Source organism: Pecten maximus, chromosome 1, assembly GCF_902652985.1.
Source record: "Pecten maximus chromosome 1, xPecMax1.1, whole genome shotgun sequence".
NCBI classification, from domain to species: Eukaryota; Metazoa; Mollusca; class Bivalvia; order Pectinida; family Pectinidae; genus Pecten; species Pecten maximus.
Window position 1 is genome coordinate 43,757,235 of NC_047015.1, and position 15,982 is coordinate 43,773,216.

Here is a 15,982-nt window from a genome sequence, read left to right on the forward strand (position 1 = left end):
AATATAATAATAATCCAATATAGTAATTACAAATATTGTAAATGATTGAACAAATAACTGAAAACATCAAAAAAAACCTTGGCGACCAGTTACAGATGTACCATTAGCACAGAGAAAATAAAATCAAACAATTAACAGGAAAAAGATAAAATGTGAAAGAACGAAAGTACATGTAAAAGCAAACGGAAGAAAAGGCACCCATGTCAAGATATTGATGATTCTATACGGAGCAAAAATTTTGCGGTTTCTACCTATGGCGCGGGAAGGATGTCATAATTAAATATTTTTGCCTAGGCAGAAATAATTTTGCCTAAGCATAAATCGAATATTGCCTTGGCAAAATTATTTCTGCCTAGGCAAAAATCGAATATTGCTTAGGCAAAAATATTTCAGCCTAGGCAATATTCGATTTATGCTTAGGCAAAATGATTTCTGCCTAGGCAAAAATCGAATTTTGCCTAGGCAAAATTATTATTATATTATGCAAAAATCGAATTTTGCCTAGGCAATATTATTTTTGCCTAGGCAAACTTCGATTTCTGCCTAGGCAAAAATATTTAATTATGACATCCTTCCCGCGCCATACCTACCAGGGTAAGCCTCGGGATCTTTGGAACGGTTGTATACAAAATTGCCTCCTTGCCGACGTGTGATAATGTATGAAATCGTAGCCTACTGGTTTTTTTTTAAATTTTAGATAATAAACGACCAATTTTGATATTAGCTTAATATATTTATTGAATGATAGGCCTATACGACAGTGAGCACTATTTGTCTACTGCCGGTCAAACCCTGCAGCAGTGACAGTAAAACCTGCTCGCTCGCTGGAACCAATCGACCAACGAGATTCACTCAGTATATAAATTGAAAAGTCTTATTTCGCAATTGCTTCAAAATGGGTAAAGTTTATAGTACAAATAGATATAAATTCGACTTAAATGATTATTGGATTCTAATATCATTTTGCAAAGCTTGGCGCGAGCTGCCAGACTAGGCTAGAGATTTTGCCCTGCATGTGACGTCATTGCTAAATGTCAGGATGCATATGACGTCATGGATACGTCAGGGACATTGGTCGGCGCCTTCAGGAAGAGTGGCTTGTTTCAAACAGAAGTAGAAAGCCGAGTTCAACGAACATTTCATGTAACGTATACATTTTTTTAAATTTCGAAGTCGTGTAAAATGTTAATTCCTTTCAGTGGGTTGCTTTGAGGCTATGTCTTAACAGTCCTAGGATGACTTAATCATCTTCTAGGCCTATTTCTTTCGGAACTCCTCGGATTGATGTAGCAGTATTTTTTTTTTTTTTTTGTCAGACAGGGGAACAATGTCGTTTGGTTCAATCAGAGAGTGACCGCATTCATTCCATACTGTTGTATCGTTATACTTATAGGCCTATGTATCTGCTTTCTATCCGACATCGACATTTAGTCTGATTTAGAAAATGGTTTATTAAATTTGCCACAGTACACCGGAGTAGACAGCAATACGATGGGATTTGTTCTTGTGACTGCTCGTCCTGAAAGAGATCCCCCTACTATCTACTAGGCCTACTGGATCTAGTATTTCACTTTTTAAATTCATGTTATAAAAACACTTTAATTCTTGCAAAATAATGCTTTTCTTTTTGTCCTTTTTTTTTTATTCGAATGATCGATACCTTCATATAATGCCAAAGACGATGCACATGTTTAAATATCTAGGAAGGAGACGAACCCCAAGTCTGCACTAGGCCTAGTCCCTGACTATAGGAGATGTAGACTTTATAACCATTTTGTCCGACAGGAAGATTCACTTTTCAGTGGCATGTTGTTACACATTGTTTGGTTTACCGTAACGTTATACATTTTGCTTATTAAACAAAGCACCATCTTATCAGATTACAGTTGTATATTATTTTGTTCCTCGAAAAAACAACAAGTTAGTACTTAATTTGTTATTGGTAATTAGATATGTAGGTAATTAGATATGTAGGTAATTAGATATGTAGGTAATTAGATATGTAGGTAAGATTTACTGTCACCCTGAAGACCTTCTCATTCAGTCATCGAACCGTTGTTAGAGAAGACAGGTTCGCAACAATTTGATCTCATCTGTATTAAAAAAATACCAACATTTTATTGAATAATTCAAAGTAAGTTTGAAAGCCATTATTTGATGATAAATTCTTAATATGCTTAGCAAATAAATAATTGATTACAATTCCAGCGGCCTAAAATAGTCAAGAGAACAACTGGGGCATTTCGTGGACAACTTGAGACAGGAATAGTCAGCGACACCACACAAACTAAGCATGGATCTACATTCATGTAAAACTATCTTCATTATCATAGCAGGTAAGGTGGTCAACGACGTAAGCATGATAACTCTGGCTCTTAAAACCTATGGGAGATTTTATGAGATTAGCAAAATTCCTATGAGATTTGTCTGTATAAAGAGGTACCATTTTGAAGTTTTAATGAGATTTTTTTGAAAAACATGGGTAAAAATCCCCAAATCTCTGCCCAAAGGGTCACTGAGTAGGTTAATGGCAGTCGGAAAGTAGGTCAATATTATTAATAGAAGGTAAGTAGTTTCGGAAATTATTGATTCCCAACCTTGAGGGTGCGACGGAGAAATTTCTAACCCGAGGGGTAGTAGATATCTCCCGACCCCAGGGTTGGATATTTCCATGTCACATCGACCAAACAGTAGATGACTATTTTCTCCCATCGTACTAGGCAGTTTACGAATCTTACCCTGAGGACTGAGATCCTCATAGTCACAATTCAAAGAAGTAAATTATTATTTTTTCTATTATTGTAATTATTGTGCATCAGACTAAAACAATATTGACGTGACGTATTTTGATTGTCGACGTGACGTCATTGTAATTGTTTCCGAGATGTCATTTTATTATATGATAAGTATCTATAATACTGTCACTCATTGGTCCTAATGAGATTACATGACGTCAATTATTTCCTTGGAAATACCTCATGACATTACCAAGGAGTCAAAATAATGTTTTGTCAGGTCCGTGGATCTTACATTAACTCCTGTTACAAACAGAAATTGTCGTGTGTGCTGAGAAGAACTTTTAGCAGAGTTTACTATAACATTGCACGAACCTGGCGAAACGTTATATTGACCTTCCGGTGATGTGATGAGGTACATTAAAGGAACTTTCTTCATTTTTTTGTTTTGATTTAAAATGCAGACTTTAGTTTCGGGAAATCCATGGTTCTACGGACCTGCCCTAAACTATAAAATGTAGGGTCCAGGCCAGGTCCGCTAAGCCATGGTTGCCCTCAACCAAATCTGTATTTGTATAGTATTGTTGCAAGCAAGTGCTACATGTATATGTCATACCCTAATAAGGGTTGACAAAGAAATCTTGAACATGTAAAACGGGTTATTTTTGTGGAGGTATTAAACAGAACAATAGATATATAAATATCTGTAAATAAATATGTACTTAACCAATATCCGACCTAGCTTTGCATGATGGGTGTCGTCGACGAAGCAGACTTGTTCTTGAATAACGAATTTGTTTCTGAGTTACAAATTCCAGTAATGGATCCATAGGTTCTTTGTTGTGCGATGTCAATTTGTTTACCCACAGTCCTTTTCAAGCAAAAACAGTATGATACTATCAACCGCAACGAAAAGTTTGAAAACATGATATGTTCAGCACACCGTATATTAGTATTGTGTTGATTATGATAATTAAAAAATCAAAGACATACCGGTTTCGATAAAATTACCAAAAAAACGAGACACACCTTCCTCGTGTCAATTTTGACCTGAACACTTCCATAGTATTCGCAACCACATTGATTGGTAGCTGGATAATAGATATCATATACACTCTCTGGACTTGAGAAGTTCCTAAGTCAATACTTGTTTGTTTGTTTGTTTTTGTTTAACGTCCTATTAACAGTCAGGGTCATTTAAGGACGTGCCAGGTTTAGAGGTGGAGAAAAGCCGGAGTACCCGGAGAAAAACCACCGGCCTACAGTCAGTACCTGGCAACTGCCCCACGTAGGTTTCGAACTCGCAACCCAGAGGTGGAGGGCTAGTGATAAAGTGTCGGGACACCTTAACCACTCAATACCCAGAGCAAGAATATCATTTAATAAATTAGGTAGACGAACCATAGCGCCACCAGAAATTGTCGTTTTCTTGTTTCATTTCGATGCCAAGTCACTATCATTTACCTGAACATATGACAGTAGTATTTAGTTAACGATTTAACGGATCTCACATATGTATCGTATATATCCCAATTGCAATGTGACCGCCCCCTTGTTTACTTCCGTGTCTTCAGTCGTAATTGGGGTGGCCTCTCCGAATCAAGCCTCGCGTTATGTATGACATTGGTATACGGTACAGTAAATCTTTGAAAGTAAAACACAGTAGCCGAGAAATATGTTGTTTGTTATCACTTTGGGCGAAAATGAAATTGTCGACTCAATGGAATTGTTGACTCAATTGGAAGTGTTGACTCGATGGAAGTGTTGACTCGATTGGAATTGTTGACTCAGTGGAATTGTTGACTCAATGGAACTGTTGACTCAATTGGAACTGTTGACTCAATTGGAACTGTTGACTCAATTGGAACTGTTGACTCAATTGGAATTGTTGACTCAATTGTAATTGTTGACTCAGTGGAATTGTTGACTCAATGGAACTGTTGACTCAATTGGAATTGTTGACTCAGTGAAATTGTTGACTAATTGTACTTAATGATCGTAGTAGTGTGAAAAGGTACCGCACACATTTTCATTTGCTATCAATTTTATACTCTCCTAACCGACATGATCACGAACATAATGTGTATTTTTGTGTTGTTTTGCAGTCTTCATTGCTGTGCAAGGTAAGTTCGATTTTATCTGCCAAATTGTATGTACAGAATACTTTACAGTATCACAAATCTATGCGTGGACCTTTTATCAAAGAAAATATGGTCAATTACACCAGATAATAAATTTTGTCACTTCACTCAAAACAGTACATATATTGGGGTGCATGGATTATTGAGAAGATCATTCATAAAGATTAAAATGTTACTGAAGAAGTTGATTTGAAACGTTTGTAATAATCATTATTAACAGGTAATAATCATTTCCCTTGTCTTAAAGAACAGAACAATGTGTTAGCGGCATCGACTTTTTTGTCAAGTTCCACCTCACCAACAAGTTCCACCTCACCAGGAACAAATGATTATGGAGGCGCGAACACAAATCCAGTCCAGACGTTCTTTTGCCCACCAGAATGTACATACTGCTCATTGTTCGAAAGGAAAAAGAACGGAATGTGTAGGGCATTCGATAACTACGGATCGGCAAATCAGACCTTTGTCAATGTTCTGCCTCAGAATCTGCGGACGGCTTACAATGAAATCATCGCTTTACCACGTACGTACAGATTTTCACCTTTAACGCTAGCAGAGTAGAGCTTAAATGTTAAGTTATTTACGGCTATTTTCATATGAAGAAACCCTTACAAATTTTTTTTCTTCTAGAAAATAATTTAAGACACTGTCTTACAATCGTAAGATACCCGGTCGAAACCGGAGTGTATTGTGCCTTAGAAGGGCTCTTAAACTCGCAACTTTTGTTTTTTTTTTCAATTTCCTACAGACTTTCAGGTGAACGCGATGTTGGCTACATGTGAAGGGTTTATGTCCTATCTGGGGAAGTGGACCCGACTTGCTGACAACGTAAAGCAAAGCATCACCTCGTTTCTTAATAATCCTTCAAATATGGACGCTGCTGGAATGAGACGTATCCCTAAGAACATATTAACAATGTTGGAGGTATTTATCGACAACGTGCCATTTACGGTGGTTTACAATTTGACTTGGGATTGAACTCTCTAGCTATGGTATTTATAATTACTATGAAACAGTTCAATGCATACATTTACGTTTCCTACACTTATAAGATTTGTCTTATTTGTATTATGTTGAGGTTATCTTAATATTAAACTCATATCAGTTATAAATTAACGAAATTGCAACATAAAACTGCCATTGTCAAGGCCCCCGTACTGGCAATATGTTCACCGACACCTAAATGTATATATATACATTATATATGTGTATAATACGGTAAAGTAACATCACAAACATCATGGACGCTACCATCCTCTTTATGAAAACCGAACTTATATTACCAATATGTATACTATTAGCCAGTAGATCATCTGCAGGGTAAATATGACGATCAAATATAAAGTTGCCCATTGGCTTACCAGAATGAGTCGTAATTGATTTGCGTTCACAATTACAGTGTAAAATAACATGTTTCATATAATTCCCGCGTGTGTTTGATAGTGTACTGACAGAGGTGTACTGACAAACTAATAGAAACTCTATCGTCATGTTTTTGGTGATGTTGAGAGGAATCAACACACTTAGAACACAATCCTGTACTTGATTGATCAAATGTACATAATTATATCTACTTTTTTAACAGTCTAACTTTACGAAAGAGACGTATCCGGTACTGCCAATGGATGTGAAACAAGTACTCTGCAGACATCTTGGCAAAGAAGACTGCATGATACGGCGGAATATACTAGACAACCTGGAATGTCAGTCAATACTGCTGGTACGTAATATATCAGTCAATCCTGGTAGTACATTATACATCAGTCAATCCTGGTAGTACCTTATACATCAGTCAATCAATGGAAGTACATTATACATCAGTCAATCCTGGAAGTACATTATACATCAGTCAATCCTGGTAGTACATTATACATCAGTCAATCCTGGTAGTACATTATACATCAGCAATCCTGGTGTTACATTATACATCAGTCAATCCTGATTGTACATTATACATCAGTCAATCCTGGTAGTACATTATACATCAGCAATCCTGGTGTTACATTATACATCAGTCAATCCTGGAAGTACATTATACATCAGTCAATCCTGGTAGTACATTATACATCAGTCAATCCTGGTAGTACATTATACATCAGTCAATCCTGGTAGTACATTATATATCGGTCAATCCTGATTGTACATTATACATCAGTCAATCCTGGTAGTACATTATACATCAGTCAATCCTGGAAGTACATTATACATCAGTCAATCCTGGTAGTACATTATACATCAGTCAATCCTGATTGTACATTATACATCAGTCAATCCTGGTAGTATGTTATACATCAATCAATCCTGGAAGTACATTATACATCAGTCAATCCTGGTAGTACATTATACATCAATCAATCCTGGTAGTACATTATGCATCAGTCAATCCTGGTGTTACATTATACATCAGTCAACACTGGCAGTACATCATACATAAATCAATCCTGGTAGTACATTATACATCAGTTAATCCTGGTAGTGCATTGTACATCAGTCAACACTGGTAGTACAGTATGCATCAATAAATTCTGGTAGTACATTATACAGCAGTCCATACTTGTAGTACATTAAACATCAATCAATCCTGGTAGTACATTATACATCAATCAATACTGGTAGGACATTATGCATCACTCAACCTGGGAGTACATTATACATCGGTCCATCCTGGTAGTACATTATACATCAGCAAACCCTGGCAGTACATTCTACATTAGCCAATCCTGGTACTAGGTAGTACATTATACATCAATCAATCCTGGTAGTACATTATACATCAGTCAACTCTGGAAGTACATTATACATCAGTCAATCCTGGTAGTACATTATACATCAATCAGTCCTGGTAGTGCATTATACATCAGCAAACCCTGGCAGTGCATTATACAGGAGTCAATACTGGTAGAACGTTATACATCATTCAATCCGGGTAGTACGTTATACATCAATCAATCCTGGTAGTGCATTATACATGTATATATCAATTAATCCTGGTTGTACACTATATATCAATTAATCCTGGTTGTACACTATATATCAGTCAATCCTGGTGTTACATTATACATCAGTCAATCTTGGTAGTACAGTATACATCAATCAATCCTGGTAGTACCTTATCTATTAATCAATCCTGGTAGTAGATCAGTATCAGTATACATCAGTCAATACCGGTTGTACATTATACTGCAGTTATGTATCATCCCTCAATCCTGGTATACGTTGTACTATATACATTCCTGGTATATATTGTACTGTAGACAATCCTGGTATATATTGTGCATAACACCTCAATCCTGGTATACGTTATGTATCATCCTTCAATCCTGGTATACGTTATGTATCATCCTTCAATCCTGGTATACGTTATGTATCATACTTCAATCCTGGTATACATTATGTATCATCCATCAATCCTGGTATACATAATGTATCATACTTCAATCCTGGTATACGTTATGTATTGATGATATATGATAATAAGTATCTGTTCAGTCTGGCCGTTTGTACTTTCCCACCTACTTTTTTTCAAAGTACGAGGGTAGTTAAACATGCTACTACAAGATCATGTGTACGTTTTGATTTCTTTCTAAAATACAGAATGAATTAAATGCAACACAATGATAATGAAACCTGCTTCTTTCCAAAAGATCAACGGGACCGAGGAAGACATGGATTCTGTTCTGAATTTCAATGACTACACTAACTGGGACAGAGACACGTGGGCAATCTCATTCAACTATACTATGAAGAAGCTGAAGTTGAGACATTTTGAGGAAGCGCCGATCGATGTTGTCATGGACAGGTAAATACGATTGGAAGGGATGATCTGTTGTATGTTCAAAATATTTTGACCGATTGTTCTTCAGTTTGGTAGCATTTTGCAGAACTATTGTTAAAACTTAAGATAATATTCTGGATTGTCCTAGATGTTTGTTAAATCGAACATTCTGAATGTAAATGCGAATTTTATTAAACGTTGTTTAATATAAACTTTCCGTACTGTTTGATTATATCAATACTTTGCTTATGATGTCAGATAAATTCTTTTGCCACACCCCACCCCAACCCACGTAGGTACTACTAATACAGGCATACATCGAGGACAAACTTTGAAATTAATTGTCTTTTTGATATGAACACACTTATCTCGAGGTATGCTTCTTTATATATCTTGCGGGGAATATTAAATTGGGCTCCGTGCGTGCGTGCGTGCGTACGTCAGTCGGTCCGTCCGTCAGTCCGTCCGTCAGTCCCAGGCTACAACTACAAATCCGTTCCACTCAACTCCACAAAACTTTCTGTATATAAGGTTTGTGCACTAGTTCTTAATATTTTGAGATTATATTACAATCGTCAATGAATGTTATATCGCGTTCTATGTATGTCTGTATAATAATTAATTAATTATGATAATTAGTACACGTAGGTTATCAACATTGGGGTTAGTACTTACTCTCATTATTCAGCATGAAGACAATGAGCCAATCATGTGGAAATTTTTCTGCACGAAGCATTGATATCATTACAAATCGGGTATTGACTAACGTCGAAAGCATGTCAAGCATACCAGCTCCAATGAATGATGACTTGATGAATCTCCTTCAACAATGCGGAGCTGACCCGAGCAAGATTAGGACTGTCTATGATGATTCGGTGGTATGCTATCTTATACGAGCTTCAATAATATCTTTCAGATTTGCGAACGGTTGCAAGAGGAGCATATTGACTAACATAATATGAATGTGACGAATACTTTTAAGGAAAATGTAAGAGAGGTTTTTCGTTTTGTTAAACACACAAATAATTTTCACGTCAAGACAATGTACATGAATAAATGCATTAACACTTAAACAGAAATCTTTCCTTTTTAACTGAGTCGTATACACATCATTCGAAGACTATTTCTGTTGTTTCATGAAACGAAAGGCCTAACAGTATCGATACTGAATGTTTAAAGTTATTTTCTAAGCTAATGATTGATAAGTCGCTGATTTGAATCATATTGAAGGCAATATAATCTATACGAGAACTCGCATCTGTGAGTGTCATAATGAGTTTGCTATGTAAATACGAGATCAAGTTTAAGTTAATATGGTTATTCTATCAGATCCTGTCGACGATGGATGTTAGCCACGCATCTCCTCGTAATGCTATGAAATTTATTGAGGATATCCCGACATTTAATCCGGCAACTCTGACTAGGGCCCAGATACCGAGGTAATATCTCTACATATTTATGACATCCGGCATATCTCGAATGATATAATGTCTTATATGTTTTATAACGTTCTTATATAATTATGTTCTGTATATTTATGTAACACCTTTTGCCACATAATTGACGTGTAAGTGAATTCGCCAATGTAATATTTAAATATATGATATATCCTGGATCCCTTTTTTATTGAGTGTACTTTTCAGAAAAAGATTGTGATGTCATAGCATGGGAATGGTGTTTATTGATAGCGCACCAAAATAGCTGTCTCCATTTGATTTTTTCAGCATCCACATTTTGACTTCAATACCTGTCAAAATTTAATTTTTCTGACTTATGTGATAAAAAGATATCTTGAAATTTTCATTTTATATGACAAAAATATTGTTAAAGCTTGCCAAGAATTATGTTACTTTAACTTTTAGGTGTGGTTAAACAGACATTCCTTATTTTCTCAATAAGAGACTTTACAAACATGCATGTTTTTGTCAAACTTAATTTATACGTACTAATAAGATTTTTTCCTCTAAAGATACTAGGTACCAGAATTTTATACAATATTTCCGATGTTCATAATAAAACCTTAGTTATGACCTAAGTTATCCTGCATATTACTGTAAAAGTGGAAATATTCGCGGTGTGGAAATTTTCGCTTATTTCGCTATCATTAAATATCCGCGAAAATTTCCACACGCGAATATATTAACACATAAAAATACTAAATATAAAAGATACAAGTTAACGCAAAAATATCTTGACGGCGCGAAAATATCCACACCGCGAACAGTTTGGAAGCTGGCTAAGCGAAAATTTCCATACGCGAAAATATCCACTTTTACAGTATATATAATATTCTTCATTAAGCAATTAATATTTCCTATATATCTCATCCCCGTATAGTATCCTCATCATTCATAAATGTCCTGAAATGAGGTACCTTAAAGGTTCGTAAAAGTATGTGATATAAATAATAACTGTTTAACAACACGAATGATTTCCCTCCAGATTAGTGAACGCGATGAATAGAGCACAACTGAAGCGACTCAATGCAACAGAGATGGAGCATGCGCTGTGTGATTTCTGTAACACGACGTTTGGCAGACTAGAGAGAAGAAAGGTTAAATTGAGAATCATATATCAATGCGGTTAAATGATACATATCCACTCTTCGCTCATGGACGCATATCAATCACTTAAGTCATTTTTTATGTGCAAACTTTTCGGTTCCAGTAAAATCTGAAGATATCATGTACATGATCAAAAAACATCACATACTGAACAATGGCGTAACACAGTTTTAAATTGATATAAACTGTTTTGCAGAAAAAGGTGGTGACAGAAGTATTTCGTCGAAAACTTCCAAACTATACGAACCCAAAGACTCTGAATGCTACAACAGCTGAATGCATAAGATGCATGATTCCGTATTTGCCCGTCTCTCAATTCAAAAACATTCCTACTGATGTCATGAAAGGAATGATGTCCGGCAATATCCTAAAGGAAATGGAAATAACCAACAGGGAGCAGGTAGTAAATGTAATATACATCACGATCAGACTGTATTCATTATACATTACACTTGTGTAAGAGAGAGCAGGTAGTAAATGTAATATACATCATGGTCAGACTGTATTCATTACACATTACACTTGGGTATTTGAATGTCGATTTTTACTACAATAGGTGGGTGTTGCTAGCATTTAACTCCCAATGCATGAAATAATCATTATAACTGTTGAATAACATTCAATGTATACCACATGTTGAATAAACTCTAAATGCGTTTTGATTGGTTGACACGGTGAACTTTGACCGGAATTATTTATTCATCACGCGATTCAATGCGTTTTGATTGGCTAACACTTGAAGGCCGCTTCACGAGGTGCCGGAAATGATAAGTAGTTTGCAGTTGTTTTTGTCATAATCAAAAATATCTATACAGATTTCTTTCAATTGTTTTTATTTCGATGAAAAGAATAATCTTGCTTATTATTTGTTACGATTTGTAATAAATTGTAAAATTTCCGCACATTTCCATAATTGTCAGTTTTGCATATCAAATAGCTTAAGGTCATATCCTTACAACCTACCTGATATTGTGGAAGAACACACGTTACCACAAACCAGGTCCATTCATACTCAGAATAACTTCTCTATTGTGGTTGAAACAGGTCACACAAACTCTTGGTGGTTGTATATGGTATTTCTTTGACTCTCGTCAGTTATTTTTAAGTACGAAATACCATAAACGACGACCACTTATTGTGAAACCTACAGTGTATATATACACCACGAGTCACACGAACACCATTTTATACTGTCAACGCATCTATGTAAAATGCTTCTCGCATTACCCCCTAACTCTCTACACTTTGAGAATGGCATTGTTTGGATATATTTTTGACAAATATTCATATTATTTTATTGGTGACACGAGAAAATGGACATTGAATTAATTGGAATTTGATATAGGATTTTCGAAACAGTTCCTGAATAACTCAGTGACACTGTTTCTGGGCAAAGTGTACCTAAACTAAGAATCTTAAGACTGGTTATACAAATATCATAGTAAAGTATAAACCTTGACGCAAGTCTTTAGGTTTAGTTTTAAGAGATATGATTTCAGTATTAAATACGAAACTATAAAGTCATCATAATGTTATACATGTATTTACTTTTATCCAAATTCAGGCTCGGGCATTGCTGCCATTGACAAGGTCGCTTTACAACAGAATGGATGTAAGTGATTTAAATGGTAAACACTTCTAAGTAAATGATATCTAATATGTATTGTTCTTGCAATATAGATTAATGCTATATATTTAGATGATTACATAGTTAGAAAATTATTTTCCTCCGTGTTTCACGTCGAGAGATATGGGATGTTTACTTCTCGTTTTAATGTGTCATGGGTAGTAGATTTGACAAAGGAACTTGTGGTTTTCATCGTCACTCATACCAGATCATAACAAATGTTTCGATTTCCCCTGAAATGTATAAGTATACGTTGGAATATAAATCATTTCATTAGCGAATGACGAGGCTTGGAGCAATACTAATGCTTAGCATATTGACTGAAAACGTGTTTACAATATCACGGTGTCAGAAATTTTACTGTATATAATTATTGTCTACACAGGGACGATTTACCAGTGAGAACCTGAGGCAAATGGGACCACGTGTGTGTTTGAATGCCTTAAACGCCACAGACTTTGAAGCCATCCCTGACGCGTCTTATGACGTAGATCTATTGAACTCTTTTGACGAAAGTCTGCGCGAGGACGTCAGAGTGGGAACCAGAGCGATTATGAATAAACTGAAAAGAAAGGTATTTAAATAAATTGTAACGACGCCCTATGGATATGTAAACAGTCTATTAGAAGGTCTTGCCACCAAAAGATATTTAAAGATATTTAAACAGTCGCACGATTCAACCTCCGTTAAATTAATGTTGGCTTTACTGGTGTGTTTTCTATATGTTTTCTATTTCAATTCTCCTTTCCGATATTTCACAGTTCGTTAGCCTTATTTCACATATTCTTACATCTTCAATCCATACATTCAAAGTGTTATAATATCATTGATTTTCGTTATGTTTCTTTTAGTTCCAGACCCAACTTGGAACTAAAAAGCTACTGCAGTCAAAATTTGCACAGGCCATATCACCAACCGATATTGAGAGTATGCCTTCTGCTGATATCATTGACGTCATGAATAGTGGCAATGCGCTGTTAGTTTCTGCCAAGCAGGTGTGGACAACTGTTTATATTTGTGTTTGACACTATGTATTGATTTATCCAAACCTATCAAAAAATAAACTTTCTTGCTTTTACTATATTAACTCTTTTGACATCTTACGAATATTATACTAAAATGTAAAATATTGTACAATAATTAAAATAAGATTATAGATGCCTAAATTAAAGTATAATTTTGATTCCGAAATTCATCACCGCAACAGTCCAGAACACTGATGAAAAGGATAAAACAAGAAAGCGGATCCAGTGCATTCGACCTACAGACCATACAAAATATGGGCCCGGTCGTCTGTGGGTTTACAGTATCTGATATCGGAAAATTCACAAAGGACAGCACCTACGTCGATATTCTCAATGCAATCGCCAACAACAATTGCCCTGGACAGGTAATATATATCACATCCATTTTTTTTTTGACGAACATTGTATCACACCAAATGTATTATTGCTATGACGTATCACACAACAATCAGTTTTGTTATGACCCGTCCATATGACGTAACATTACTGTTTGCTATATCTTTTTTTCATCTCATGCATTTCTATTTTTTATTTTTGATCTACATAAATTTCACGTACTGTTAACGTTACTGAAATACAAATCACTTAAGGTAGTGAAATCAAATTAACCAGGTTTAGATTTATCTACGAAACAGACAGTTCAGGCCTTTTTTCTTGTGACAAATATAGATTTATTGGATACATTAACTGCATTTCAAAAAAAGTGGTTGTAGTCATAGCAGATTCATAAAATACTGTTTAAACGTGTTCTGCTTCAATCTAGAAACCATGGCTAATTGGAATAGTAGTTGTCTCAAAGAAAAATATTTAAACGTAGACTTAGTTTTCCGCAATTTTTCAGATCAGAGAATTACACCGACTGAGAAAAGAATACATGGGTTTCGATAACACTCCAGCAGCAACGTTAACGGCGGACACAACCCCTGCCACAATAGGTGATATATCGCCACAGATACTCCTCATGCACAGGTACGAGTATAATATTCCTTACATGCCTACAGGATGTGGGAAATTGTCACTGAACACAGATCCAAACATTTATTGATTGATCAATCAAATCTCATTGAAAAAATATAACGGAATGCAAAATCAGTTCATCATAAAATTTATTATCAATTTATTGCTTATAATCAATGTCTTCCTGCCATGTTTGTTATTTTAGTACTCTTTAGGATAGTATTTCTCGATTGTTTGGATTTCAGCAAGGATGAATTGAATAAGTATGGCACTCAGGTCTGTACAGATATCGTGGGGTCATTCCAGTCGGTTGATTTTAAGGAACTGCTAACAAAGGCAGAGCTTCAAGACAAATGGGACTATTTTCTAGCGTGCAAGGTAAGTATTTTCGTACGTATTGCATTTAATGACACAATCTGTGCAAGACAATTGCATTCTTAGCGTTTATGGGTCATGGACGCATATCAAGTAAGGACAATAACAATGCCACAGCTTTATGTTTATCAATAGGCGTATACTATGTATGTAGGTATTACTTAACTCATACGTAAAGGCAAAATTATAATGTCGACCATCACTTCCCTATATGTTCGCCAATCTACATCTTTAAAACCACGTGCTTCTAGTTTTAACGTCACCAGTCATCTATCATGGAAGGTATGCTATTGGGACCAAGAAGGAAGTTTATGCAAATCGAACCATCAGGGGCATGTAAACTGCGTATAATTGGAAAGTAGGAATGTTACTATGTAGAAATGGAAAATTAACATTTGGGAAATTGAAGTAATCACGTTTATCACACAGCTTAGTTGAAAGCTTTTCCGTAATGATTAATTTAAAGTGGCTGATGTTGAAGTGTCAGTAGTGTCATTGATTTCAAGTTCTACAAGGTATATCTGATCGATATTGGTTTTATAGATATATTTATATCTATAGGTGACTTTTGCGTATTAAACTTAAGGCAAAGTGGGAAAACGCATCGATGTATAAATGGTGACCTAGGCTACAGCTGAAACCAGATCTACTTCTGATTATTACTTTCGTAGCTTTCTAGCTAGCCAGCAAGACATAACACGGTACATTTCAAGATTCCAATGGTAGATCTTAACTGTGAACCCAATTCAAGGAAAGTTAGAGAAAGCTAGTTGCTGGGTAGAT

General features: G+C 35.6%; 1 protein-coding gene across 1 annotated transcript; it reads left to right on the forward strand.

Moving 5' to 3' along the window:
• The first annotated feature begins 8,526 nt into the window (after positions 1 to 8,526).
• Positions 8,527 to 15,286, forward strand: LOC117334488. Its single transcript, XM_033894147.1, has 11 exons — positions 8,527 to 8,675; positions 9,340 to 9,529; positions 9,981 to 10,090; positions 11,094 to 11,205; positions 11,412 to 11,615; positions 12,780 to 12,827; positions 13,228 to 13,416; positions 13,694 to 13,837; positions 14,050 to 14,232; positions 14,709 to 14,836; positions 15,070 to 15,286. Exons 1-11 carry the CDS (start codon positions 8,542 to 8,544, stop codon positions 15,263 to 15,265), a joined length of 1,638 nt encoding a protein of 545 aa, XP_033750038.1. The 5' UTR covers positions 8,527 to 8,541; the 3' UTR covers positions 15,266 to 15,286.
• The last annotated feature ends 696 nt before the right edge of the window (positions 15,287 to 15,982 follow it).